The sequence below is a fragment of the Hemiscyllium ocellatum genome, chromosome 6 (assembly GCF_020745735.1).
Source record: "Hemiscyllium ocellatum isolate sHemOce1 chromosome 6, sHemOce1.pat.X.cur, whole genome shotgun sequence".
Taxonomy (NCBI): domain Eukaryota; kingdom Metazoa; phylum Chordata; class Chondrichthyes; order Orectolobiformes; family Hemiscylliidae; genus Hemiscyllium; species Hemiscyllium ocellatum.
In genome coordinates, this window is record NC_083406.1 from 77,725,750 (window position 1) to 77,750,961 (window position 25,212).

Here is a 25,212-nt window from a genome sequence, read left to right on the forward strand (position 1 = left end):
AATAATGATGGAAAAGGATAGACCAGACCTAAAAGTTAAGTTCTAAATTGGAGGAACGCTAATTTTGATGGCATTCGGCAAGAACTTCCAAAAGTTGATTGGGGCTGAATATTCACAAGTAAGGGGATTCGAGTGAATCCCTGGAAAAGTACAAAAGCAGTAGGAGTGTACTTAAGAGACAAATCAAGAGAGCAAAAAGGGGACCCAAGATAGCTTTGGCAAATAGGGTTATGGAGAATCTAAAGGGATTCATTAAATACATTAAGTACAAAAGGGTAATTTCGGAGAGAATAGGTCACTTAAAGATCAGCAAGGCTGCTTATGTTAGGAACTGAAGTATTTTGCATTAATGTTTACTGTGGAGAAGGATACGGATGATTGAGAATGTGGGGCAATAAATAGCGACATCTTGAAAAACGTCCATATTTCACTTGAGGTAGTGCTGAATGCCTTAAAATGCTTAAAAGGTGGATAGAATCCTGAGGCCTGATCAGATGTGTCCTAGAACTCTGTGGGAAGTTAGGGAAGTGATGGCTGGGCCTCTTGCTGAGATATTTATGTAAGCAATAGCCACAGGTGAGGTGCCAGAAGACTGGAGGTGAGTTACACATGATGCCACTACTTAAAAAAGGTGGTAAGGAAAAGCCATGGAACTATAGACCAGTGAGTCTGATTTGAGTTGCGGGCAAATTGTTGGAGGGAATCCTAGGGACAGGATTTACATGTACTTTGATAGGCAAGGACTGATTTGGGATAGTCAGCATGGTCTTGTGCGTGGGGAATTGTGTCTCACTAATTTGATTGAAATTTTTTTGAAGAAGTAACAAAGAGAATTGATGCAGGCAGGACTGTTGAAGTGACTTATATGGACTTCAAGATGATGTTCAATAAGGTTCCTCATGGTGGACTAGTGAGTAAGATTAGATCACTTGGATTACAGGGAGAACTAGTCATGTGCATACAGAACTGGCTCCAAGGTAGAAGACAGAGCATGGTGGTGGAGGGTTGCTTTTAGACTGGAGATCTGTGACAAATGGTATGTCACAAGGATCGGTGCTGGGTCCACTGCTTTTTGCCATTTATATAAATGATTTGGATGTGAACGTAAGAGGTGTGGTTGGGGTTAGTAAGTTTGCTGGTGACACCAAAATTGGAGGTATAGTGGATAGTGAAGAAGGTTACCTCAGAGTACAATGGGATCTTGATCAGATGGGTCAATGGGCTAAGGAGTGGCAGAAGAGTTTAATTTAGATAAATGTGAGGTGCTACATTTTGGAAAGACAAATCAAGGCAGGACTTATACACTTAATGGTAAGGTCCTTGGAGTGCAGGATCATAGTTCCTTGAAAGTAAAATCATAGATAGACAGGATAGTGAAGAAGGCATTTGGTACGTTTGCCTTTATTGGTCAGTGCGTGACTATAGGAGTTAGGAGGTCATGTTGCAGCTCCTAGCTAGAGGAAGGATATTGTGGAACTTGAAAGGGTTGAGAGAAGATTGACAAGGATGTTGCCAGGGTTGGAAGGTTTGAGCTATAGGCTGGGCTATTTTCGTGGAGCTTCGCAAGCTGAGGGGTGACCTTATAGAAGTTTATAAAATCATGAGGGATATGGATCAGGTAAATATCCAAAGTGTTTTCCTCCGGGTGAAGAAGTCCAAAACTAAAGTGCATAGCTTTAAAGGTGAGAGGGGAAAGATTTCAAAGAGACTTGAGGGGCAACTTTTTCTCATAAAAGGTGGTGCATGTATGGATTGAGTTGCCAGAGGAAGTGGAGGCTGATACAAATACTGATTTAAAAGGCATCTGGATTAGTCTATGAATAGCAAGGGTTTAGGGGGACAAGGGCCGAATGGTGGCAAATTGGACTAGATTTATTTAGGATATCTTGTCGGCATAGGCAAGTTGGATCGAAGTGTCTGTTTCTCTGACTCCAAAATTCTTGAAACGAAATATTTACAAACAGAAATTTCAATTACTGTATTGAAGAGAATCAATATGACATCTATGCAATTTCTGACCTACAGGAATTATTTCTGAGCTAAAACAGACTCTTTTTAAATCTCTATATTGTGTAAGAAAATAGCTTTACCGAGAACGTTTGCTGAGGATTGCAATATTCCTGAGACATCTTCCAGCTCATCGTTGACAGAATGATCGGCAAAGGGACATCTGTTGGACAGTTGTGGATCTTGGTTTAATTCTCTGCAATTGAAACAAAATGTGCTTTTAAACACTCAGACCAATGAATAAAGTTAGAGTTAAACAGTTAAAGCAGAATATTTTGAGTATCACCAAGAGTGACCCACAATATTACACAGCTTACAGCTTCAAGACTAATTGGGTATCTAGATTTTTCACATCAACTGTAAAGGTGACAGCACCAGAAAAAAAAAGTAAAAGCCAGTAAAAATTGCAAATGACAGTACTGGTCCAAACTGGAGTTCCACATTAAGGCATTCAAGAGGAGTTGGCTCAGTTCTCTTATTTCCACGTTTTATTGATTTGTTTCCTTCTTTCACAAGTGACAAGCAGGAATGAAATGAGTATCTGGATTAGTGATGCTGGAAGAGCACAACAGTTCGGGCAGCATCCAAGGAGCAGCGAAATCGACGTTTCGGGCAAAATGAGTAGTTCACCCGGGCATCAAAGTTTTCTTTTTTGCTAAGTAATGCAACTAGACTAATCTCAAGTACAATTCTAAATAAATAAATGCCCCTCTTAATAAAAGGTCATTGTTATATGGCACAATTAATTTATCCTTCGATGGAGACAAAATGCTGCTTTACAACCATGCAGCATATTGCCCTCAGCAGATTAAGAATTCTACTAAAGTTTTGAATTTGTGGCTTTACATTTAAATAAAATTAACTCAATGCCACAAAGGTATGTAGAGTGTGGAAAGAGAAATGTTCCTAATGTTGTTTCACTACAAAAGCGTTTGCAGCATAGTCTCCTTTTCTTGAATAATTCCACATTTCTTTTTTTGCTATTGCATTTCACAAAAAAATCACAATGTTTTTGGAAGCGTGAGGAAACAATATTCAACTTAGCATATAATTCTCCAATGTCAAATTAGGGGTGCAAACCACATGGAGGGTGAAATATTCCCGGTCCTGCAGGGATGTAGTAGTTGGAACCAGGACTCTATGGAGGCAGATTATTGCTGGGACAGGCTAGCCACCAACTGCACTGGCCAGTTTGAATAAATAACTTCTTATTTGTAAGAAGACAAGCGACATGGTTCACCATTAAGGGTCAAACCTGGTAGGAGCTTGATAGTATATGGATAGGTAGCCAGTAAAGAGGGACCAAAAAGGCCTTTTGTTCTCACCGTCCATTGGATAATGATTGATCAGTGGGCTGTAGTTTCAGCCAAAGGCCATTCTGTACAAAGGTTTTCTTTCCATGGGAATGGGTTGCAACCATGGCCACTGTTCATTTAATTAGATTCAAAAGCTTTTCAGAGGATGCCTCACAATAGAGGCACCTCATGGTTTCCATCCTATAGAGGAAACACCCAATGGTGTTGCTGGAGCTTCCATCCTTCCAAGGCTGACACAGAGGTTTGAATGGCTTTGGAAAAGTGCAGAAAATTAACTTATTAGCAAATGTGAAGTCATACAGTTAAGAAGGCAGTGGTTTTAAGGATACACATTTGGATTAGGGAAAATAGTATAGTGTAGTAGTGAATGTTGTTTGATGGAAAGCAAGTGATATTAGACCAGGGTTGCTATATATGTCAATAGTCCTCTTAGATTAAGAGTCTAAACATGAGTACACATTGGGCAATTTCAAATTTAAACATTTGGGGTAACTTGTGATCTGTGTGAAATTTAATGGTACACTATCATTTTCTAGATAATGTGTTTTCTTTTTTTTAAAAGATTACTTACAGTGTGGAAACAGGCCCTTCAGCCCAACAAGTCCACACCGACCCGCCGAAGTGTAACCCACCCATACCGCCACACTCATCCCTTCACCTAACACTACAGGCAATTTAGCATGGCCAATTCACTGGACCTGTACATATTTTGACTGTGGGAGGAAACCGGAGCGCCCGGAGGAAACCCATGCAGACACGGGGAGAATGTGCAAACTCCACACAGACAGTCGCCTGAGGCTTATTTCACTGATGTGTAATTCAATAAAATTTCAGTTATGTTTCTCCACTTATCATTTGTTAACTTTGGAAACTTTTTCTCCCAGGAAAGGGAGAAGGGTTTTGGTTTATGTGGAAGATAAATCTGAAAAAGTGATATCGGACCAGGACACGACCCATTACCCACATTCTTTGTTTTCATCTGGGCAGGCGCCAGGCTATTCAAAACCTTGTATGTTTCAATAAGATGCTTCTTCCAACACCCAGGGTTAGAACCCCAACTTACTCAGTCTTTTACCCCGGAGATACCCTTTCATCCCATGAATCAGTTTAATAAGTCTTTACCGCATTACCTCTAACAAGTAAATATATCATTTCCTGGAAAGGGACAGACCAGTTATGATCTCATCAAAATTATATATAGTAATAGCAAAATTTCTTTGTTCTTCTATTCTAGTCCCACCTCAATAAAAGCCAAAATGATAGATGCCTTCTTAATTGCTTGTTGTACTGGCATATCAACTTTAAGCTTCTTGTAAGAGTACAGCCAAGTGTACTCTTAATATCGATACTGGAAGATTTCATGCAGTTTAAAAAATACTCTGTTCTCTTTGAATCTGTAAAGTGAATAACCTCACACTTCAATATGTCATAATCTATCTGATACCTAGCTGCCCATTCAATGTTTATAACTCTTTGTATCCTCTGTATTCTCCTGTCCTTTGTGCCATCAGCAAGCTTGTTCCTGTTACCTCTTTCATTGAGTCATTAATTAGCTGAAGCTGCAGCAGTGATCTATTTGTTAAAGGTTGCTAATTTGAAAACCAGAACAAAGAAAATTACAGCACGGAACAGGCCCTTAGGCCCTCCAAGACTGCACTGATCCAGATCCTGTATCAAAACCTACTGCCTATTTTCTAACGATCTGTATCCCTTTGCTCCCTGCCCATTCATATACCTGTCTAGATACATCTTAAATGACACTATCGTTCCTGTCTCTACCGCCTCTGCTGGCAATGTGTTCCAGGACCCCACCATCCTCTGCATAAAGAACCTTCCATGCCTATCTCCCCATAATCTTTCCCCTCTTACCTTGAACTGGTGACCCCTAGTAATTGAGTTCCACACTCTGAGGGGGAAAAAAGCTTTTTGCTTTCCACCTTGTCTACACCTCTCATGATTTTGTCGACTTCAATCAGGTCCCTATTAACCTCCATCTTTCTAATGAAAATATTCACCCTCTCTTCATAGCTAGCATCCTCCATACCAGGCAACATCCTGGTGAACCTCCTCTGTACCCTTTCCAGAGCATCCATGCCCTTTTGCTATGGAGGCAACTAGAACTATACGCAGTATTCTAAATATGGCCAAACCAAAGATCTATACAACTGTAACATGACCAGCCAACTCTTGCATGCAATACCCTGTCCAATGAAGGAAAACATGCTGTATGCCTTCTTGACTACTCTACTGACCTGTGTTGCCACCTTCAGGGAACAATGGATCTGAACACCCAGATCTCTCTATGTGAATGTTCCCCAGGATTTTTCCATTTACTATATAGTTCACTCTTGAATTGAATCTTCCAAAATGCATCACCTCACATTTGCCCAGATTGAACTCCATCTGCCTTTTCTCTGTCCATCTCTCTAACCTACCTATATTCTGCTGTGTTCTCTGACAGTCCCCTTCACTATCTACAAATCCACAAATCTGCAAACTTGTTAATCAGGCAACTGATGCCTTCCTCCAAATCATTTATATATCACAACCAACAGTAGTCCCAACACAGATCCCTGTGGAACATCACTAGTCACAGATCTCCATTTTGAGAAACTCCCTTCCACTACTACTTTGTCTCCTGTTGCCCAGCCATTTCTCTATCCATTTAGCTAGAACACCCTGGACCCCATGTGACTTCATCTTTTCCATCAGCCTTACCATGGGGAACCTCATCAAACTCCTTACCAAAGTACCAGTATATGATGTCAACAGCCCTTCCCCCATCAATAAACTTTGTCATCTCCTCAAAGGATTCTATTAGGTTTGTAAGACATGACCTTCCCTCACAAAACCATACTGCCCATTACTGATTAGTCAATTTCCTTCCAAATGGGAATAGATCCTATCCCTCAGTATCTTCTCCAGCAGCTTCCCTACCACTGACATCAGGCTCACCGATATTACCTGGAGTATCTCTGCTACCCTTCTTAAACAAGGGGACAACATTAACAATTCTCCAGTCCTCCGAGACCTCACCCATGTTCAAAGATACTGCACAGATATCTGTTAAAGCCCCAGCTATTTCCTCTCTCGCTTCCCTCAGTAACCTGGGGTAGATCCATCTGGACCTGGGGAATTGTCTACCTTTAATGCCTTTTAGAAAACCCAAAACTTCCTGTTTCCTTATGCCGACTTGACCCAGAGTACTCGAAGATCTATCCCTAACCTCAACATCCATCATGTCCCTCTCCTCAATGAATACCGATGCAAAGTACTCGTTAAGAATCTTACCCATTTTCTCTGACTCCACACGTAATTTTCTTCCTTTGTCCTTGAGCGGGCCAACCCTTTCTTTTGTTACCCTCTTGCTCCTTATATGAAAAAAAAGGATTTTCCTTAACCCGGTTTGCTAAATATATCTCATGACCCCTTTTAGCCCTCTTAATTCCTCATTTCAGATTGGAAGAATATTAGGAATGTAGGACCAAAGCTTTGTCTGTCTTCAGTAGCCTAGACCTTATGTACGCATCCTTTTTTCCTCTTAGCTAGTTTCACAATTTCATCTGTCACCCATGGTTCCCTAACCTTGCCAATTTGATCCCTAATTTTCACAGGAACATACCTTTCCTGAACTCTAATCAGCCTCTCTTTAAAAGCCTCGCACATAGCGAATGTGGATTTACCTTCAAACAGCTGCTCCCAAGCTACATTCCCCAGATCCTGCTGAATTTTGGTATAGTTGACCTTCCCCCAATTTAGCACTCTTCCTTTAGGATCATTCTTGTCTTTGTCCATGAGCATTCTAAAACTTATGGATTAGTGATCATTATTCCCAAAGTAACCTCCTACTGAAACATCAAATGGCCGGGTTCATTTCCCAACACCAGTATGACCCCTTCCAAAGTTGGACTATTTACACACTGCTCTAGAAAACCCTCCTGGATGCTCCTTACAAATTCTGCTCCATCAAGTCCTCTAACATTAAGTGAATTCCAGTCAATGTGAAAATTAAAATCTCCTATCATCACCACCATGTTGCTCCTAAGTCTTTCCATGATCTGTTTACATATTTGCACCTCTTTCTCACATTCGCTGTTGGGAGGCCTGTAATACAGCCCCAACATTGGTACCACACCCTTCCTAATTCTGAGCTCTACCCATATTACCACACTGCTCCAGTCTTCCATAGTACCCTCCTTTAGCACAGCGAGGATATTTTCTTTGACCACTAATGCAACTCCTCCATCCCTTTTACCTCCCTCTCTATCCTGCCTGGAGCCTTAAATATCCTGGGATGTTTAGCTGCCAATCATGTCCTTCTCTCAACCAAGTCTCAGCAACAGCAATAACATCATGCTCCCAGGTACTAATCAAAGCCCTAAGTTCATCTGCCTTACCTACTCTACTTCTTGCATTAAAACAAATGCACCTCAGACCACCAGTCCTTTTGCTTTCATCATCTGCTCCCTGCCTCCTCTTCCCCTTAGTCACGCTGAGTTTATTATCTAGTTCCTTACAGACTTTAGTTCCTTATTGTCCTCTAACCTCATTTGGTTCCCAACCCCCTGCCACATTAGTTTAAACCCTCCCCAACAGCGTTAGCAAAAGCACCTCCAAGGACATTGGTTCCAGTCTGGACCAGGTAGAGACTGTTCAATTTATAATAGTCCCACCTCCCCCATAACCAGTTCCAATGTCTGAAAAATCTGAACCCCTCCCTCCTGCACCATCTCTCAAGCTATGCATTCATCTTGCTTATTCTATCATTCCTACTCTGACTAGCATATGGCACTGGTAGCAATCCTGCGAATACTACTTCGGAGGTCCTACTTTTTAACTTGGCTCCTAACTCCCTAAATTCTTATAGGACCTCATCCCATTTTTTTATCTATATCGTTTGTGCCAATATGCACCATGACAACTGGCTGTTCACCCTCCCCCTGGAAAAAATACCATTTATCCATACTCTTGGCTTTCTGTCCATTAACGAATAAAGTAAACATCGGTCCCTGAGAGGCAGGTACAGAATGATGGGGAATGATGAATTGGCAGAGATATTAAACAAATGTTTTGTGTTTACCTTCACAGAAGTCAAATTATATAAAAGAGAGAGTAACCTTAGTGACCAATAAAAGCGAGAAACTGAAGATATTGAAGGGTGCAGAAAAGATTTACAAGGATATTGCCAGGGTTGGAGGATTTGAGCTATAGGGAGAGGCTGAATAGGCTGGGGCTGTTTTCCCTGGAGCATCAGAGGCTGAGGGGTGACGTTTTAGAACACAGAACATAGAACATAGAAAAGTATAGCACAGAACAGGCCCTTAAGCCCACTATGTTGTGCCAAGGTTTAATCCTAATGTAAAATATATTAACCTACGCCCACCTCAACTCACTGCTATCCATGTGCATGTCCAGCAGTTGCTTAAATGTCCTTAATGACTGCTTCCACCACCACAGCTGGCAGCGCATTCCATGCATTTACAACTCTCTGCATGCCCCTGATGTCTCCTTTATATCTTCCTCCTAATGTCTTCAAACTATGACTCCTCGTACCAGTCAATCCTGCCCTGGGGAAAAGTTTCTGGTTATTGACTCTATCTATTCCACTCATTATCTTGTATACCTCGATCAGGTCTCCTCTCTTCCTCCTTCTCTCCAGAGAGAAAAGTCCAAGCTTATTCAACCTTTCTTCATAAGGCAAGCCCTCCAGTCCAGGCAGCATCCTGGTAAGCCTTCCTTGCACCCTCTCCAAAGCCTCTATCTTTCCTATACTAGGGTGACCAGAACTGGACACAATATTCCAATTGTGGTCTCACCAGGGACTTGTAGAGCTGTAGCAAAACATCGTGGCCCTTAAACTCCCTGTTAATGAAAGCCAAAGCAGCATATGCTTTCTTAACAACCCTATCCACTTGGGTGACAACTTTGAAGGATCTATGTACTTGCACACCCAGATCCCTCTGTTCCTCCACACTGCCCAAGAATCCTGTCCTTAATCCTATATTCAGCATTCGAGTTCAACCTTCCAAAATGCATCACTTTGCATTTATCCAGGTTGAACTCCATCTGCCATTTCTCAGCCCAGCTCTGCATCCTGTCTATGTCACACTGCAGCCTGCAATAGCCCTCTATACTATCAATGGCACCTCCAACCTTTGAGTCATCTGCAAATTTACTAACCCACCCCTCAACCTCCTCATCCAGGTCATTTATAAAAACTACAAAGAGCAGAGGCCCAAAAACAGAGCTCTGTGGGACTCCACTCATCACTGACCTCCAGGCAGAATACGTTCCATCTACAACCAATTCTGAATCCAGATAGCCAAATCTCCCTGTATCCCATACTTCCTGACTTTATGAATGGGGAACCTTCTCAAATGCCATGCTGAAGTCCATATATACCACATCCACTGCTCAACCTTTGTCGACCTGTCTTGTCACCTCCTCAAAGAACTCAATAATGGTTTGTGGGGCATGATCTGCCCCTCACAAAGCCATGCTGATTGCCTTTAATCACACTATGCTTTGCCAAATAGTCATAAATCCTATCCCTCAGAATTCATTCCAAAACTTTACTAACCACAGATGTAAGACTGACTGGTCTGTAATTGCCAGGGATTTCCCTAATGTCCTTCTTGAAAAGAGGAACAATATCGCCTCCTTCCAATCCTCCTGTATGACTCCCGTGGAAAGTGAGGAGGCAAGGATCCTCGCCAGCGGCTTAGCAACCTCCTTTCTCGTTTCCTGGAGTAGCCTAGGATAAATCTGGTCTGGCCCTTGGGACTTATCAATCTTAATGTTTTCCTAAATTTCCAGCACATCAACTTCATCAATCTTGATCTGGTTAAGCCTGTATCCCAGCTCCTTAAAGTTTTCATTCACAACAAGGTCCCTTTCCTATCTGCTCAGACTCCATGCACAAGTTCCCTTCACTATACTTGATTGGCCCTACCTTCTCCCTGGTCGTTCTCCTATTACTCAAGTATGAGTAAAACACCTTTGGGTTCTCCCTAAACCTTCTTGCCAAGCCTTTCTCATATTCCTTCCTGGCTCTCCTCAGTCCATTTCTAAGCTCCATTCTAGCAAGCCTGTAATCCTCTAAAGCTGTGCTAGATTCTTGCTTCCTCCACCTTATGTAAGTTGCCATCTTCCTTTTGACAAGAAGCTCCTATGTTCTCATCATCCAAGGTTCCTTAATCTTACCCCTTCTTATCTGTCTCAGAGGAACAAATGTGTGCATCACTCGCAACAACTGCTCCTTAAATAGTCTCCACATGTCTGCTGTGCCCTTTCTGTGGAACAACTGCTCCCAGTCTGTACTTCCCAACTCCTGTCTGATAGCGTCATAATTTTCTTTTCCCTAATTAAATATCTTCGCTCGGTAACTGCTCCTTTCCCTCTCCAAGGCTATGGTAAATGTGAGGCAGTTGTGATCACTTTCACCAAAGTGTTCTCCCACCACGAGATCTGACACCTGTCCTGGCTCATTGCTGAGCACCAAATCCAAAATGGCCTCTCCCCTCGTCGGTCTGTCTACATACTGAGTAAGAAAACCCTCCTGAACACACCTGACAAAAATAGCTCCATCCAAACTATCTGCACTTAGGAGGTTCCAGTCGATATTGGGAAAGTTGAAATCACCCATAACAATAACTCTACTACTTCTGCATTTTTCCAGAATCTACCTAGAAGTTCTTCAATGTCTCTACTGCTATTAGGTGGTCTGTAGAAAACCCCCAATGAGGTGGCTGCTCCCTTGCTGTTCCTAACTTCCACCCACACTGACTCAGTAGACAAACCTTTCTCAACAACCTTTGTTTCTGTAGCTGTGATGCACTCTCTGATTAGCAATGCTACACCCCCCTGTTCTTTTTAAATGTTCTAAACCCTGGAACATCAAGCAACCATTCCTGCCCCTATGAAACCCACATCTCTGTTATGGCCACCACATCATAGCCCCAAGTACTGATCCATGCTCTAAGTTCATCACTCTTGTTTCTAACACTCCTTGCATTAAAGCAGACACATTTTAACCAATCCCTTTGTTTCATCGCGTGAAATACCTTCCTGATAGATTCACTACATCCTGTCACTGCCACATCTGTAACTGTCCCCCTCTCAGATATGTGGCTCTGATTCCCATACCCCTGCCAAACTAGTTTAAACCCTCCAGAAGCACACGAGCAAATCTCCCACCCAGGTTACTTGTGCTCCTCCAGGTCGGTGCAATCCGTCTTTCATGTGTAGGTCCCACCTTCCCCAGAAAGTATCCCAATGGTCTAGATATCTGAAGCCCTCCCTTCTGCACCAGCCTCATAGCCACGTGTTAAGTTGCATTTGCTGACTGTTCCTCACCTGTATCATGGCACCGGTAGCAAACCTGAGATCACTACTCTACTTGTCCTGCTCTTCAGCTTCCAACCTAACTCTGTAGTCACTTTTCAGATCCTCCATCCCTTTCCTGGCTATATCATTGATGCCAATATGTACCATGATTTCTGGCTGCTCACCCTCCCCCTTCAGAATCCTATAAACCCGATCGGCGACATCCCGGACCCTGGCACTGGGGAGGCAGCAAACCTTCCGGGAGTCCCGTTTCTGACCACAAAATCTCCTGTCAATCCGTCTAGGTATTGAGTCCCCTACCACTAATGCTATAGCTTTCCCCTGGTAGGCTGTCCCCACCAGCAGTATCCAAAACGGTATACTTATTTCTGAGGGGAAGGCCACAGGGGATCCCTGCTCTGAACGTCGGTTCCCTTTCCTCTCCCTAACTGTAACCCAACTGCTTTTATCTGTGTCTGGGGAGTGACCACCTCCCTGTACATCCTCTCAAATTTCCCCTTCAGCCTCTCAAATGATCGGTAGTTCATTCAGCTCCAGCTCCCTAACTCAGTTTTCGAGGAGCTGGAGTTGGGTGCACTTCCCGCAGATATAGTCGGTAGAGACATGAAGTGTCTCTCACCCACCACATTCTGCAGGAGGAACATGCAACTGCCCTAACATCCATATCCTGTTACTCTGAAAGCCCACACAGACTAAACAAAGGAAGAGAAATAAAAAAAATGAGAAACTCTCAGTAAGATTAGAGGAGGTGGGTGGGAGGGAGGCCCTAACGTGTAGGGTCTTGGGTTTCGATCTCACCCACTTAAAAACTTCCCAGAAGTCTTTCTCTCCTCCCTCTTACCTCTAGGCAAATGAAGGCCCCGATGCCTGAGCTAAATGTTTTAAACAGTTAGACTCACCTTCCCAGAAGTCCTTTGCTTCTCCCTCGCACCTCTCGACAAATGTTATAAAATCATGAGGGGCATGGATAGGATAAAAAGACAAGGTATTTTCTCTAGGGTGGGGGAGTCCAGAACTAGAGGGCATAGGTTTAGGGCAAGAGGGAAAAAATTTAAAAGGGACCGAAGGGACAACTTCACACAGAGGGTGGTGAGTGTATGGAATGAGCTGCAGAGGAAGTGGCGGAGGCTAGTACACTTACCGCATTTAAAAGGCATCTTGATGGATATATAATTAGGAAGGGTTTAGAGAGATGTGGGCCACATGCTGGCAAATGGGACTACATCGGGTTAGGATATTTGGTCAGCATGGACGAGTTGGACTGAAGGGTCTGCTTCCATGCTGTACGTCTCTATGACTGTATAGGGGTTTCTAAAAAAAAACTGGAGAAACTGTAGCAACTAAAAACTAACAAATTCCCAAGACCTGATGACCTACATCCTTGAATTCTAAAAGAGGTGACTCCAGATATAACAAATGAACTGGTTGTGATTTTCCAAAATCCTTAGATTCCACAAAGAGTCCCAGTGGATTCGATGTCAGCAAGTTTAACACTGCTATGCATGAAAGGGAGAAGGAGGGGAATTGGGAATTACAGACCAGCTGGCTTGACATAAATGGACAGGAAATGCTGAAATTTATCATAAAGGAAATCTTAATACAATTTTATAATTGGGTTGAATTATACACCATACCGTGGGCTAAGAGAGATGGAACCAGGCAATTATGTTTCATCACAGTCAGCCAAGTGAGTTCTGGCCAGTTAGCAGCTAAATGGGAAGACAACCCTGAGCAAACATAAGCTCCATGCCAATTGGGCCTTTTGATCAGGAGAAGCATTAGTCCATGAACTGGAAGCCACTCCTTCGTCGCAAATGCAGGGGAAATCACTTTTGTATGGATAACTGCATTCAAAGATTACATTATTGCCATAAAAAAAATTGGAGTAGCAGCAGATAAGAGCATGTTTTTCCATTTTGCTGCTATTGTGCCAGTATTATGGGCTTGGGAGGCATTGGTGTCGAGGTTATATCATTATTCTAGAAATCCAGAGCTTCAGCTAATGTTCTATGGGCGTGGGTTCAAATCTCACCATAGTAGATGATGAAATTTGAATTTAATAAAATTTAGAATGAAAGCCAGTTTAATGGTAGTCATCTAAGTATTATCAACTGTCAAAAAACCCATTCAGTTCACTTTTGTCCTTCAGATAAGAAATCTACTGTCCTTACCTGATCTGGCCTACAGTTGATTCTCTGCAATGCGGTTGACTTTTGACTGCCTTCTGAAATGAAAAATGTGTTGCTGGAAAAGCGTAGCAGGTCAGGCAGCATCCAAGGAGCAGGAGAATTGACGTTTCGGGCATAAGCCCTTCTTCAGGAATGAGGAAGGTGTGCCAAGCGGGCTAAGAGAAAAGGTAGGGAGGAGGGACTAGAGGGAAGGGCATTGGGAATGCGAGGTTAAGGTGAGGGTGATAGGCTGGAGAGGGGGTGGGGCACGGAGAGGTCGGGAAGAAGATTGCAGGTCAAGAAAGCGGTGCTGAGTCCGAGGGTTGGGACTGAGATGAGGTCGGTGGAGGGGAAATGAGGAAGCTGGAGAAAGCTGCATTCATCTCTTGTGGTTGGAGAGTTCCTAGGCGGAAGATGAGGCGCTCTTCCTCCAGGGGTCATGTTGCCATGGTCTGGCGATGGAGAAAGCCAAGGACATGCATGTCATTGGCAGAGTGGGAGGGGGAGTTCCACCACGGGGTGGTTGGGTTGGTTGGTGCGGGTATCCCAAAGGTGTTCTCTGAATCATTCCACAAGTAGGCGGCCTGTCTCCCCAATGTAGAGGAGGCCACATCGGGTGCAGCAGATGCAGTAAATGATGTGTGTGGAGCTGCAGGTGAATTTGTGATGGATATGAAAGGATCCCTTGTGGCCTTGGAGGTAAGTGGGGGGGGGGGGGGGGGGGAAGGTGTGGGCGCAAGTTTTGCATTTCTTGTGGTTCCAGGGGAAGGTGCCGAAAGTGGAGGTTAGGTTGGTGGGGGGTGTGGAGCAGGCGAGGGAGTCGCGGAGGGAGTGGTCTTTCCGGAACACTGATAGAGGAGGGGAGGGAAATACATCCTTGGTGGTGGGGTCTGTCTGGAGGTGGCAGAAATGACGAAGGATGATACGATGTATCTGGAGGTTGGTGGGGGAGTAGGTGAAGACCAGTGGGGTTCTGTCTGGTGGCGATTGGAGGGGCAGGGTTCGAGGGCGGAGGAGTGGGAAGTGGAGGAGATGCGGTGGAGAGCATTATCAACCGCGTCTGGGGGGAAATTGCAGTCTTTGAAGGAGACCATCTGGGTTGTTCGGTATTGGGATTGGTCCTCCTGGGAGCAGACGCGGCGGAGGCGAAGGAATTGGGAATATGGGATGGCATTTTTACAGGGGGGAGGGTGGGAGGTGGTGTAATCTAGGTAGCTGTGGGAGTCGGTCGGTTTAGAGTAAGTCGGTCGCCAGAGATAGAAATGGAGAGGTCTAGGAAGGGGAGGGAGGAGTCTGAGACGGTCCAGGTAAATTTGAGGTTGGGGTGGAAGGTGTTAGTAAAGTGGATGAACCTCCTCGTGGGAGTACGAGATAGTGCCAATACAGTCATCGATGTAGCGGAGGAAAAGGTGGGGGGTGGTGCTAGTGTAGCTGCGGAAGATGGACTCTTCCACATATCCACACACATCATTTACTGCATTCGCTGGACCCGATGTGGCCTCCTCTACATTGGGGAGACAGGCTGTCTACTTGCGGAACGTTTCAGAGAACGTCTCTGGAACACCCGCACCAACCAACTCAACCGCCCCATGGCGGAACACTTTAACTCCCCCTCCCACTCTGCCAAGGACATGCAGGTCCTTGGCCTCCTCCATCACCAGACCATGGCAACACGATGCCTGGAGGAAGAGCGCCTCATCTTCCGCACAGGAACCCTCCAACCACAAGAGATGAATGCAGCTTTCTCCAGCTTCCTCATTTCCCCTCCCCCCCCACCTTATTTCAGTCCCAACCCTCTGACTCAGCACCGCCTTCTTGACCTGCAATCTTCTTCCCGACCTCTCCGCGCCCCACCCCTTCTCCGGCCTATCACCTTCACCTTAACCTCCTTCCACCTATCGCAGTCCCAGCGCCCCTCCCCCAAGTCCCTCCTCCCTACCTTTTCTCTTAGCCTGCTTGGCACACCTTCCTCATTCCTGAAGAAGGGCGTATGCCCGAAACGTCAATTCTCCTGCTCCTTGGATGCTGCCTGACCTGCTGCGCTTTTCCAGCAACACATTTTTCAGCTCTGATCTCCATCATCTGCAGTCCTCACTTTCTGCCTTCTGAAATGGCCTAGCAAGCTACTCAGTTCAGGGCAATTAGAGGAAGGCAACAAATTTTGAACTTTCCAGTCCCACATTCCATGAAAAAAAAGAAGAAAATAAATTATCCTTGCCAAGGAAGAATAAATATTTGAGCCCATTCCCTTCTGAGAAGATTTTGCAAAATGACTCCTCTAGTACCCTTTAACTCTGTCTCTCCACAGACACTGGAAGTCAAGAGAGATGCAGTAGTGCTGGAAATCTTCTAGTTGTCTGCCAGGAATAATGAGGGCAGGATAATTGAACAGTGCTAGACTGAACAGTAGCCCACAGTTTAATGACAATTCTCTATGAATCCTCCTCCAGAACATATCAAAAGGAAACTTCTCAGCCAAATGAAGAAACATGGATGTGGATAACAGAGGAGCTCAGCAGCCATGGGGTCATCTGAAGGATGTGGTTGCAGGGACCTTAAGAGGCTGAATAGCTTTTTGGCATTGGCAAGGGTAAATTTACAACCAGTAAAAAGTGAGGTCTGCAGGTGCTGGAGATCAGAGCTGAAAATGTGTTGCTGGTTAAAGCACAGCAGGTCAGGCAGCATCCAAGGAACAGGAAATTCGACGTTTCGGGCCAGAGCCCTTCATCAGGAATGAGGAGAGAGTGCCAGGCAGGCTAAGATAAAAGGTAGGGAGGAGGGACTTGGGGGAGGGGCGATGGAGATGTGATAGGTGGAAGGAGGTCAAGGTGAGGGTGATAAGCCGGAGTGGGGTGGGGGCGGAGAGGTCAGCAATAAGATTGCAGGTTAGGAGGGCGATGCTGAGTTCAAGGGAATCGACTGAAACAAGGTTGGGGGGAGGGGAAATGAGGAAACTGGAGAAATCTGAGTTCATCCCTTGTGGTTGGAGGGTTCCCAGGCGGAAGATGAGGCGCTCTTCCTCCAACCGTCGTGTTGTTATGTTCTGGCGATGAAGGAGTCCAAGGACCTGCATGTCTTCGGTGGAGTGGGAGGGAGAGTTAAAGTGTTGAGCCATGGGGTAGTTGGGTTGGTTGGTCCGATTGGTTGGTCCGGGCGTCCCAGAGGTGTTCCCTGAAGCATTCCGCAAGTAGGCAGCCCGTCTCCCCAATACAGAGGACGCCACATCAGGTGCAGCGGATGCAATAGATGATGTGTGTGAGGTGCAGGTGAATTTGTGGCGGATATGGAAGGATCCCTTGGAGATATGTGGAACAGTCCATCTTCCGCAACTACACTGGCACCACCCCCCACCTTTTCCTCCGCTACATCGATGACTGTATCAGCGCTGCCTCGTGCTCCCACGAGGAGCTCGAACACTTCATCAACTTTACCAACACCTTCCATCCCGACCTCAAATTCACCTGGACTGTCTCAGACTCCTCCCTCCCCTTCCTAGGCCTTTCCATTTCTATCTCGGGCGACCGACTCAACACAGACATCTACTATAAACCGACTGACTCCCACAGCTACCTGGACTACAACTCCTCCCACCCTGCCCCCTGTAAAAACTCCATCCCATATTCCCAATTCGTTCGTCTCCGCCGCATCTGCTCCCAGGAGGACCAGTTCCAATACCGTACAACCCAGATGGCCTCCTTCTTCAAGGACCGCAGATTCCCCCCAGACGCGATCGACGATGCCCTCCACCGCATCTCCTCCACTTCCCGCTCCTCCGCCCTTGAGTCCCGCCCCTCCAACTGCCACCAAGACAGAACCCCACTGGTTCTCACCTACCACCCCACCAACCTACATATACAGCGTATCATCCGCCGTCATTTCCGCCACCTCCAAACGGACCCCACCACCAGGGATATATTTCCCTCCCCTCCCCTATCAGCGTTCCGCAAAGACCACTCCCTTCGTGACTCCCTCGTCAGGTCCACACCCGCCACCAACCCAACCTCCACTCCCGGCACCTTCCCCTGCAACCGCAGGAAATGCAAAACTTGCGCCCACACCTCCTCCCTTACTTCTCTCCAAGGCCCCAAGGGATCCTTCCATATCCACCACAAATTCACCTGCACCTCCACACACATCATCTATTGTATCCGCTGCACCCGATGTGGCCTCCTCTATATTGGGGAGACGGGCCGCCTACTTGCGGAACGCTTCAGGGAACACCTCTGGGACGCCCGGACCAACCAACCCAACCACCCTGTGGCTCAACACTTTAACTCTCCCTCCCACTCCACCAAAGACATGCAGGTCCTTGGATTCCTCCATCGCCAGAACATAACAACACGACGGTTGGAGGAAGAGCGCCTCATCTTCCGCCTGGGAACCCTCCAACCACAACGGATGAACTCAGATTTCTCCAGTTTCCTCATTTCCCCTCCCCCCACCTTGTCTCAGTCGATTCCCTTGAACTCAGCATCGCCCTCCTAACCTGCAATCTTCTTCCTGACCTCTCCGCCCCCACCCCACTCCGGCCTATCACCCTCACCTTGACCTCCTTCCACCTATCACATCTCCATCGCCCCTCCCCCAAGTCCCCCCTCCCTATCTTTTATCTTAGCCTGCCTGGCACTCTCTCCTCATTCCTGATGAAGGGCTCTGGCCCGAAACGTCGAATCTCCTGTTCCTTGGATGCTGCCTGACCTGCTGTGCTTTAACCAGCAACACATTTTTAATGTTGTGGTTCTGCTCGCCGAGCTGGAAGTTTTTGCTGCAAACGTTTTGTTCCCTGGCTAGGGAACATCATTAGTGCTGTTGGAGCCTCGTGTGAAGCGCTGCTTTGATGTTTCTTCCGGTATTTATATTGGTTTGTTCTTGCCGCTTCCGGGTGTCAGTTTCAGCTGCAGTGATTTGTATGTGGGGTCCAGGTCGATGTGTCTGTTGATGGATGTTCTTGCCGTTTCCGGGTGTCAGTTTCAGCTGTAGTGGTTTGTATATGGTGTCCAGGTCAATGTGTCTGTTGATGGAGTTTGGGGATGAATGCCATGCTTCTAGGAACTCTCTGGCTGTTCTCTGTCTGGCTTGTCCTATGATAGTGGTGTTTTCCCAGTCAAATTCATGTTGCTGGTTGTCTGAGTGTATGGCTACTAGAGATAGCTGGGCCTCACATACTCAAAATGGTTGTAAATTTAAAAATGTGTTTAAGATCTGATTGAAGATTTGTAGCTCGGGTATCCGTTGTTGTGGTTCTGCTACCATACGTCAGGAGCGTCTCAGAACTGACAGCCAGACTACTGCGACCCTTAGGACTCATAACAGCACACAAGCCAACATCCACGCTCAGACAACAACTCACTAGAACAAAGGATCCAATACCCAGCATGAGCCAAACTAACGTAGTTTACAAAATACCATGCAAGGACTGCACAAAACACTATATAGGACAAACAGGAAGACAGCTAACAACCCGCATCCATGAACATCAGCTAGCCACAAACCGACACGACCAGCTATCTCTAGTAGCCATACACTCAGACAACCAGCAACATGAATTTGACTGGGAAAACACCACTATCATAGGACAAGCCAGACAGAGAACAGCCAGAGAGTTCCTAGAAGCATGGCATTCATCCCCAAACTCCATCAACAGACACATTGACCTGGACACCATATACAAACCACTACAGCTGAAACTGACACCCGGAAACGGCAAGAACATCCATCAACAGACACATCGACCTGGACCCCACATACAAATCACTGCAGCTGAAACTGACACCCGGAAGCGGCAAGAACAAACCAATATAAATACCGGAAGAAACATCAAAGCAGCGCTTCACACGAGGCTCCAACAGCACTGATGATGTTCCCTAGCCAGGGAACGAAACATTTGCAGCAAAAACTTCCAGCTCGGCGAGCAGAACCACAACAACGGATACCCGAGCTACAAATCTTCAATCAGATCTTAAACACATTTTTAAATTTACAACCATTTTGAGTATGTGAGGCCCTTGTATGCGTCAGATGTCTGGGTCATGTACAGAAGCAGATAAGCCATGTTGCATGACACTGGGGGTTTTGATGCACCCATGGAGGGGGTCTAAAATGCAAGATCTGCTAGTTTATAAAAGATCATTAAGAAGTATTGGTCATGAAAACAGACAATGTTAAGTACACACATTAAAGCTTTATTTAACAGAAGATTCATGACAATGACTCTTTTGCAGGAGAAGAGCCCCATAATGCTGATTAGAAGTCATGCACTGGAGCAAGCCCACCACAACTGATCATTTTGATCCTCTGGAACAGGCTTACAGTTTGCCAGAAACCAACTTTGTACACAAACAGAGTGGCCATTAAAATAATTGGAAATAATTTCTGCAGCCAGTATTTCACCGAGGGATATAAATGTTTCCCTGGAATAATATCTGTGAAGATACCAACTCTGACATCTGCAGGTGGGTCACCATGGGCAGAATAGCATCTTCTACATTTGCTAGCCTGCTGTTGCATTTCTCCTCTATAGGTCCTTGCACAGTCCTTTTCACTGGATAGCTACCCTCCTCTGTCCCCTTCTCCCTCGGAGAAGCCTCCAACAGAATGCATAAGCATTATGGTGAAGAATAAGCTTCGGGCCCTACACTGGAATCTTAAACTTCATTACAACACTTCCATTTCCTTCTCAATCTCAATTTACATCAGGTTCAAAGCAATTAAGTGAAGTGAAAACACTGACAAATGTTATCACTTTCACCACCTAGAACTGTAGCTAAATGTAGCCATGGACCTACTGACAGCCTCCACCACCTCCTCATATCTGTCATGACTCACTCTCAGGCATGCTTTTTCAAGCTACATAGGAAACAACAGAGTGGAACACGACATGAGACAATTGCCTCAATAACGAGCTTGAATTGGTATTTAATCAGTTTTTGTTTTAAAAATGGTAGGCAGACTTCGGCACCACATATCCCTTATGTTCTTGGAGACCTGCCTACCTAACACCATCACTTCAAAACTTTTCATCCAAACAGCATGCCTGATTTTGGAATGTAAAATGACAAGTAATAAGGATGATATCTGGCACAATAGCCTTTAGTGTATACAGACTAGAATGTAAGAACGAGGAACTATTGCTACAATTGTACAGAGACTTCATAAGACCATACCTGGCATACTGTGCATAGTTTGATTGTGCATATTGAAGAAAGTATATATTTACCTTGTAGATAGAACAGTGAGAGTTCATGAGATTAGTTCATGTGATTATAGGGTTATCCTATGATGCAAGGCTGAGTAAGTTAGAATCATACACTGAAGTAGATGTGAGGGGGGGTTTCACCTGGTAGAGGAATCTACAACATAGCACTCATTCAGGGTAATGGGCGAATAATTTAGAACAAAGATGAGGAAATATTTCTTCACTTCGAGCTATGAAAATGGGAGTCCTCTAACCCATAGGATTACAGATTCTCCATTTTTGATTATGCACATTCTCTGAGAGTCAAAGGATAAATTGGCAGATTGGGAAATGGAGTTCAGATTGCAGATCAGAATAATTATACTGAATTTGGAGCAAGCTTGAAACACTTTTGAAGGGTTCTAGGTGTTGAGGACTTGCCCAGGGGAGCTTTAAACTTCTGAACAATTTTTTGTTTTCAGAATCTGATACGTCTTGGATTCCACAGGGTCCCCATGCACAACACCCAGCTGCACTTCAGAAACTAGTATCTTGCCATTGAAAAATCCAAGTCATTATCTTGCTCTAGATTCATGGGTTAACTACACACAATCTATTATGTAATGCAAACATAAATTGGCACTCAGATTTTAAAGGGTAACATGGCTTGAAACAAAAAAAACTTTTCACATACAAACAGATAGGACATAATCTTATGCAGGCCTGAATGACATGGCTTGTGGTGAGGCTTGTGGCAAAATCACACTAGTCGTCCAGCAAGGCTTCTCTCGACATCAGCAGCAACTAACTGCATCTTTTATGCAACCGCCCGGTGTCAAAGCAAGTTTCTCACTAGGCAGTATATTAAGATGTGTTTTCTATTAAGGGAAACTATTGCTAGTAAACACTTTATTAACTGCAGAGAGCATCTTATTAGCATGTAGATTCCTAACTTACCAAATGTGCTGAACAAATACGACACCGAGAATTCAATGTGGAAGTCATGGCTGAACACAAACATTTTCCATGTTGTTCAGCACAGAAACATTTCAGGGGATGATCCATGAACCCCATTTATTGGCATTAGATATTTGTCCACCAATACCTAATCCCCTTCTCCCCACCATCCCTGCCTTGCCCTCCATTCAATCCACTTGCACAACACTTAGGAAGCATTGCCTGCATTATAGGGGTATCAGCAGCTACCATTGAAAGGCTGCTGCAAGGACATATTGTGCAACAGACAGACTCACAGATTGGACCAGGCTGTAACTCATGGCTGCCCACTTGCTGTCTTAGCCATCCCTTGCTTAGTGCCTCCCTAGTCCCTGATGGAGAATCACAACTCCGCCCTCTCCTTCTCCAATATATTCTGATTCAATGTCCATTACTGAGCAGGCAGTTTTAAAATATCAGTGCTTGCCCATATACATAGTAGCCTTTTAAGTACAGTCCGGACACTAGAGATGCTGGTTGACAAATATCCTTTTTGTAGATACCCTCTGGAGTTTAAAAGAATGTGAGAAGAGATTTAATTGAGAAATACAAGTTGCTAAAAGGGATTGACAAAGTGGATGTAGAGATGTTTCTGCTGGTGGAACAATCTAGAAACAGAGGTCATACTTTTAGGCTAAGAGATGGCAGATTTAACAGAGATGAGGAGCAATTATGTCTCTCAAAGCATCGTGAATCTGAAATTCACTACACCAGAGTTGGCTGTTAGGAGGGAATAAATTTAAGATAAATAGGTTTTTAATTAGTAACTTCTGAGGAAGGGTCACTCAACCAGAAACATTAACTCCACTTTCTCTCCACAGATGCTGCCAGTCCTGTTGAGCTTTTCCAACAATTTCTATTTTTGTCTGTTTTTAACTACTACTGGGTTAAAAGGGTTATTGGGAGTGGACAGGAAAGTGGAAATAAAGACAAGGTGAGATGAGCCATGATCATATTAAACATCAGTGCCGACACACAGGGCTGAATTGCTTTCTCCTGCACCTAGTTCTTATATTTTGGAGCTGCACCTAACCAGGCAAGTGGAGACACTCCTGACTGATGACTTGTAGATGATGAAAGGCAGTAGAGTAAGAGAAGAGTTACTCTCTGAAGAGTTCCTAGTCTCTGACCTGAATTTGAAGCTACTGTATATACATTTCTGGTCTGGTTCACATTCTGGTCAATGGGAATTCCCAAGATGCTGATAATGGAAGATTCAGCAATTTTAATGCTTTTGAATATCAAGGGATATGATGGGTAGATTGGCTTTTGTTGGAGCTAGGCATTGTTTGGTATTTTAAGCGGCATGAGCCACCACTTATCAGCCCAAGTTTGAATAGTTTCCATGTTTTACTGCACATGGACAGCTTCAGTATCTGAGGAGTCATGAGTGATGCTGAACATTGTTTACTGATAATTGCACATTCCCAGTTCTGACCTTATGGAGAAGAAAAGACCATTGATGAAACAGCTAAAGCTAATTAGACCCAGTTCTTTGAGGTTTACCTGCAATTATGACCTTGGACTGAAATGACTGATCTCCAACAATTACAATCATCTTCCTTGATGCTTGGTATGATTCCATCCAGTGGAGAATGTTATTCTAATTCCCATTCACTTTTCTAGGGCTTCTTGATGCAACACTCAATCAAATTCTGACTTGATGTCACATGTAATTATTTTCTTGTCACCTCTAGAATTGGTCTACGGTTGAATCAAAACTGTAATGATTGACATCCCTAGTGGAATTCAAACTGAACGTTGATGTGAACATTACATTTGTGTCATTGCCATTTTTGATTCCTTTCACCCTTTCTCTCATGGTTGAGAGAATACTGAAATGGTGGTAAGCTGGTTGGATTGGGCTTGTTCTTTTTTTAAAAAAATGGACAGGATATACCGGGGCAACTCTTTGATAGGTAAACACCAATATTGTGGTTTGAAAGCACAAATGTTTACTGCTCTTGTTATATTAATGTTATCAATGTTCAAACACTTTGCAGTAGTCAATGCCTGAAGACATTTGTGATACTACATGGTATGAATCAAATTGGCTGAAGACTAGCATCTATGATGCTGCAGATCTCAGAAGGAGACCAAAATGTATTAACCATTGACTCTTCTGACTGAAGATAGATGCAAATGCACATATCTGCTGGGCTCCCCCAAGTTGAGGATGCAGGTATTTGTGCAGCCTCCTCCAGTGAGTTGGTTAATTGTCTATACCACTATTTACAATAGGATGAGATTGAACTGAGATTGTAAATCTAAACCTTTGGTTACAAGGTCACTGAACCGTATGTATTGCATGCTACCTGCAGTGATTGGCATGCAAGTCGTCCTGTGTTATGTGTGAAGATTGTGTTTTTTTCTATTTTGCTTTATTTTTGATTGTGAGCTAAAATGAGAAGAAATTTAAAAGTTAAGGATTATTGAAGGATTACTTCACCTTTTAAAAGCAAGTAAATCTGACAATGCAAATTCTGTTTACAGAGTTACTTGTTCAAGCAGAAATGGCCACCTAACTTGGTGTGTATGAATGGAGTTTTGGCTGGCAATAGGTAGTGAATTGTCATTGATAATTAGTTACTTCATCCTCAGAATCAAAGGTTGGCTGACTGTCAGCAAAAATGTGATTGGCTCCAAGGTATCTATAAAGCTTGGGGGTGTTAACAGAAGCTACAGGATCCCTGCAGGAGAAGGAATTGTTTTTGCCCCAAAGTAAAAAAGCAGCTCAAGCCTGAAGACAGCTAGTTACTTTTCTCCCCTCCAGTTGCTGTAAACTGTGACATTTAATTGATAAATTAAAGACCTTTGTAAGCGGGAACCTTTATAAGAGTTAATGTTTTGAGCCTGACTCTTCTTACGACACTACTAAACCTGCTGAGTTTCACCAGCAATTTCTGTTTTGCTTCTAGAAACAGAAAATGCTGAAAAAACTCAGTAGTTCTGAAGAACAGTCATTTTGAATTGAAATGGTAGTTCTGCTTCTCTATGGATAGATACTGACAGACGTGATGGTTTTGTACAGCATTTTCTTTTTTTTACGATTTCTAGCATCCACCATACTTTTATTTTGTTAAAACTGAGTCATACCCTGCAAGGTTGGGAAGTACCGTAGGAGTAGCAGAAGAAAATAAAAAATAACAATATAGGGTCACATGGCCAACAATGAGCAATATCTGTAAGTTTTACTAATTTTTTT

The 25,212-nt window shown here is 44.3% G+C and overlaps 1 protein-coding gene across 3 annotated transcripts in view; it reads right to left on the reverse strand.

The window, feature by feature from the left end:
• The window catches only part of gucy1a2 (guanylate cyclase 1, soluble, alpha 2), a 255,242-nt gene that overhangs the window by 165,191 nt on the left and 64,839 nt on the right, over window positions 1-25,212 (reverse strand). Inside the window, exons 3-5 of one of the 3 annotated variants that reach the window (XM_060826683.1) lie at window positions 19,511-19,524; window positions 6,431-6,445; window positions 2,091-2,189 (exon numbers count right to left, since the gene is read on the reverse strand). In XM_060826683.1, the coding sequence (XP_060682666.1) occupies window positions 2,091-2,189; window positions 6,431-6,445; window positions 19,511-19,524 (128 nt within the window). Of the gene's footprint in view, window positions 1-2,090; window positions 2,204-6,430; window positions 6,446-12,922; window positions 12,940-19,510; window positions 19,525-19,585; window positions 19,598-25,212 lie in introns of all 3 variants that reach the window. The other 2 variants (XM_060826682.1, XM_060826681.1) reach the window with 2 other exon arrangements.